At 37.1% G+C, this 2,767-nt stretch overlaps 1 protein-coding gene across 1 annotated transcript; it reads left to right on the top strand.

Moving 5' to 3' along the window:
* Positions 1 to 7: 7 nt before the first annotated feature.
* LOC108524560 (tripartite motif-containing protein 64-like) lies at positions 8 to 2,576 on the top strand (the record flags this gene model as incomplete). Its single annotated transcript, XM_017865651.1, has 4 exons — positions 8 to 205; positions 744 to 839; positions 1,541 to 1,771; positions 2,542 to 2,576. Coding segments are annotated over 4 exons (552 nt in total), but the record flags the coding sequence as incomplete, so codon positions are not given.
* Positions 2,577 to 2,767: the final 191 nt, after the last annotated feature.

The following is a 2,767-nucleotide window of genomic DNA, read 5'->3' on the forward strand; positions in this document are numbered from 1 at the left end:
CGACACTAAAAAGCTGGCTTCCCTAGCCAGACAGACCAGACCTCAGAACATCAACAACTCACACAACATCTGTGTGCTCCATGAGGAGACTAAGGAGCTCTTCTGTGAGGTTGACAAGCAATTGCTCTGTGGGCCCTGCTCTGAGTCACCAGAGCACATGGCTCACAGCCACAGTCCAATAGGATGGGCTGCTGAGGAATGCAGGGTATGTGATGCCTGTAAGGCAGTTTGATATGTATAGAGTCCCAAATAAGAATGATGAGGGCCTGTGACAATGATGGTGATGAGAATGCAGATGGTAGAGGTGGCGATTATTCCATGTCAATCATAACACATAAATGTGTCCTTTCAATGTTGCTGACTAATTTGGCACTCTAATCATAGCTGTGTTGAGACTTCACTAAAGGAGGTTTCCTTAGAAACATTGTTCGAACGTATAGAATGGAGCTGTGGAACAGGTGACCAGCACCAAGAACACTTTTCAAAGTCATGTTATATAAAACCAGTTTCTCAGAAAATTGATGATATTATCTGAAGGGTCCCTTAAAACTCTCTATTATATTTCTATCACTTTTCACATCCAAATTATTAGAACCAAATTTGTTTAACATGGAAAAATCTGGCCACTCCACTCTAACTTGAATTTATGTTTCTTTCAATTACAGCCTTTTTATTTAATTGATAAGGGAATGAAATCTAGTATACTGTCTTCATTTTTGCTAAGCTTCTTGCTTCTTTTGCAGGAGAAACTTATAAAGGAAATGGACTATTTGTGGAAAATCAATCAAGAGACACAAAATAATCTAAATCAGGAAACTAGAAAATTTCATTCGTTAGTGGTAAGAATGAAAGTATTTCCTTTATTTTTATGCAAATAAACACAATGTTGGTTTATACTTTTTAGCTAAATTCAAACTACCAGTTAAAAGATAGTGATTTCATCCCAAGAAAATGTAGTGATTTCAATTGATATAATAGGAATCACAAATAGAGAAGCCCACACAAGCTAGCCAAATTAATTCTAGTATATTGGATAAATGGCATGATATGTATTCTAGTTCAAATTTGAAGGTCGGTATAAACCTTTTCAGACACTGGAGATGAGACAACATTTCACTAAGATTGGGTGTGAGGAAGAGGAAAGAAATAGAATAGTAAATAGAGTAAAAATATAGTAAAAGTAAAAAAGTCAATTGCATAATATGGTGTATGGCTAAATGTTCTTTAACATTTAGGCGAATCAGATATGGAAAAATCCTAGAAGAGAAATAAATAGAGGAAATAATTGACTCAGTAAGAACTGTAAAGAAGCACCACAGTGACAGAAACCAGAAGTCTTTATATAGGTTTTGATTTAAAAAGGGAGAGAGAATAGGAATATTGAAAAAGATAGACAGAAAAAAAACACCAAATATTCAAGACTCTTTGCAAGAGTGAGGCAGAAAGTTTACAAATTGCTTGATTACACCCACATATAATTATTTGAAGTTTTCTATTGAGAGTGAGAACATGTAATTCTTTTAACCAAACATCTCTGCAGGACTATGTGTCATTAAGGAAGGTGATAATCACTATTCAATATCAAAAGATGCATCTACTTCTCGATGAGGAGGAGCAACTGCAACTGCAGGCACTGGAAAGAGAAGCAAAAGAGCTTTTCCAACAACTACAAGACAGTCAAGTGAGAATGACCCAACATTTAGAAAGGATGAAAGACATGTACAGAGAGCTGTGGGAGACGTGCCACATGCCTGACGTGGAGCTGCTCCAGGTGAGGAGGGAGGGTCCATCTTCAGAGACAGGAAACCCTTGCTGGACATTGCTGCCAGGACATGCAAATGTCACCTGCATATGTCACTGCTCTAAGATAAGTGACACATGCTGTCTAACTCCCACCATTACAGTACATTTGTCCAGTCACTTATTACTGCATACTTTGGTAATCTTTGGGAAATTTTTGCCATTTTAGCAGATCACATATAACAAAACTCTCTTCAATATAATTTAGAGTACTATCCACACAGAGAGATCATCTAAAATCATTAGAACTCGAGGCTAGGGGAAGGTTACTAATGTTCCATTGATATGCCCTAGTTCCTCCTCACTCTCTGCTGTCCCATACAACAGTGATTTGCTGAAGACGTTGAGGGTTTTCCCGTTGCCTGAGCGAGGTTTGTAAAAGTTACTCATCAATGTCCATGTACTCTGTTTCTCATATGGTTCTGCTTTGTTTTAATAGTTGTCATGCGTGGTCAGACCTTCCCTTGGGAATAAGATTAGGACATTAATGACACTGGAAGCCTAGATATCTTTGCTTTACTCCACCGTCTCTTGCTCAGCTCCTGTCTTCTTCATGCCCACTGATGGAGCCTTTCATTGTTTAGTTGACGTTCTGTTATTAACGTAGCCTTGAATGATTCCTTAGAGGGGAATAAAAAGATTCACATTTTTAAAACAGTAAAACAGAAAGAAACAAGAGTAGGAGAAAATACGCAGAAGGAAAAATCTCTCATAATTAACATTATCTTTTATTTTTTGCAGGATGTGAGAAATGTATCGGCAAGGTGAGTTTACACTAAAAAAAAATGCTATTTCTGAAGAGTTCATTCTCTTGTGAATGACAGGGATGTATACATTTTGAGGTACTAATATCATTCTCAGTGGCTATTTCCAGTTTTGTTTCAAAAGAGGGCCTGAGGTCTTCTTCTCTTTGGTCTGGAAAGTTTTCATCTTAAAATTTGTATGAATTCAAATATACGTAAAACAA

Source organism: Rhinopithecus bieti, unplaced genomic scaffold, assembly GCF_001698545.2.
Source record: "Rhinopithecus bieti isolate Rb0 unplaced genomic scaffold, ASM169854v2 repeat_5565, whole genome shotgun sequence".
In the NCBI taxonomy this organism is placed as follows: Eukaryota; Metazoa; Chordata; class Mammalia; order Primates; family Cercopithecidae; genus Rhinopithecus; species Rhinopithecus bieti.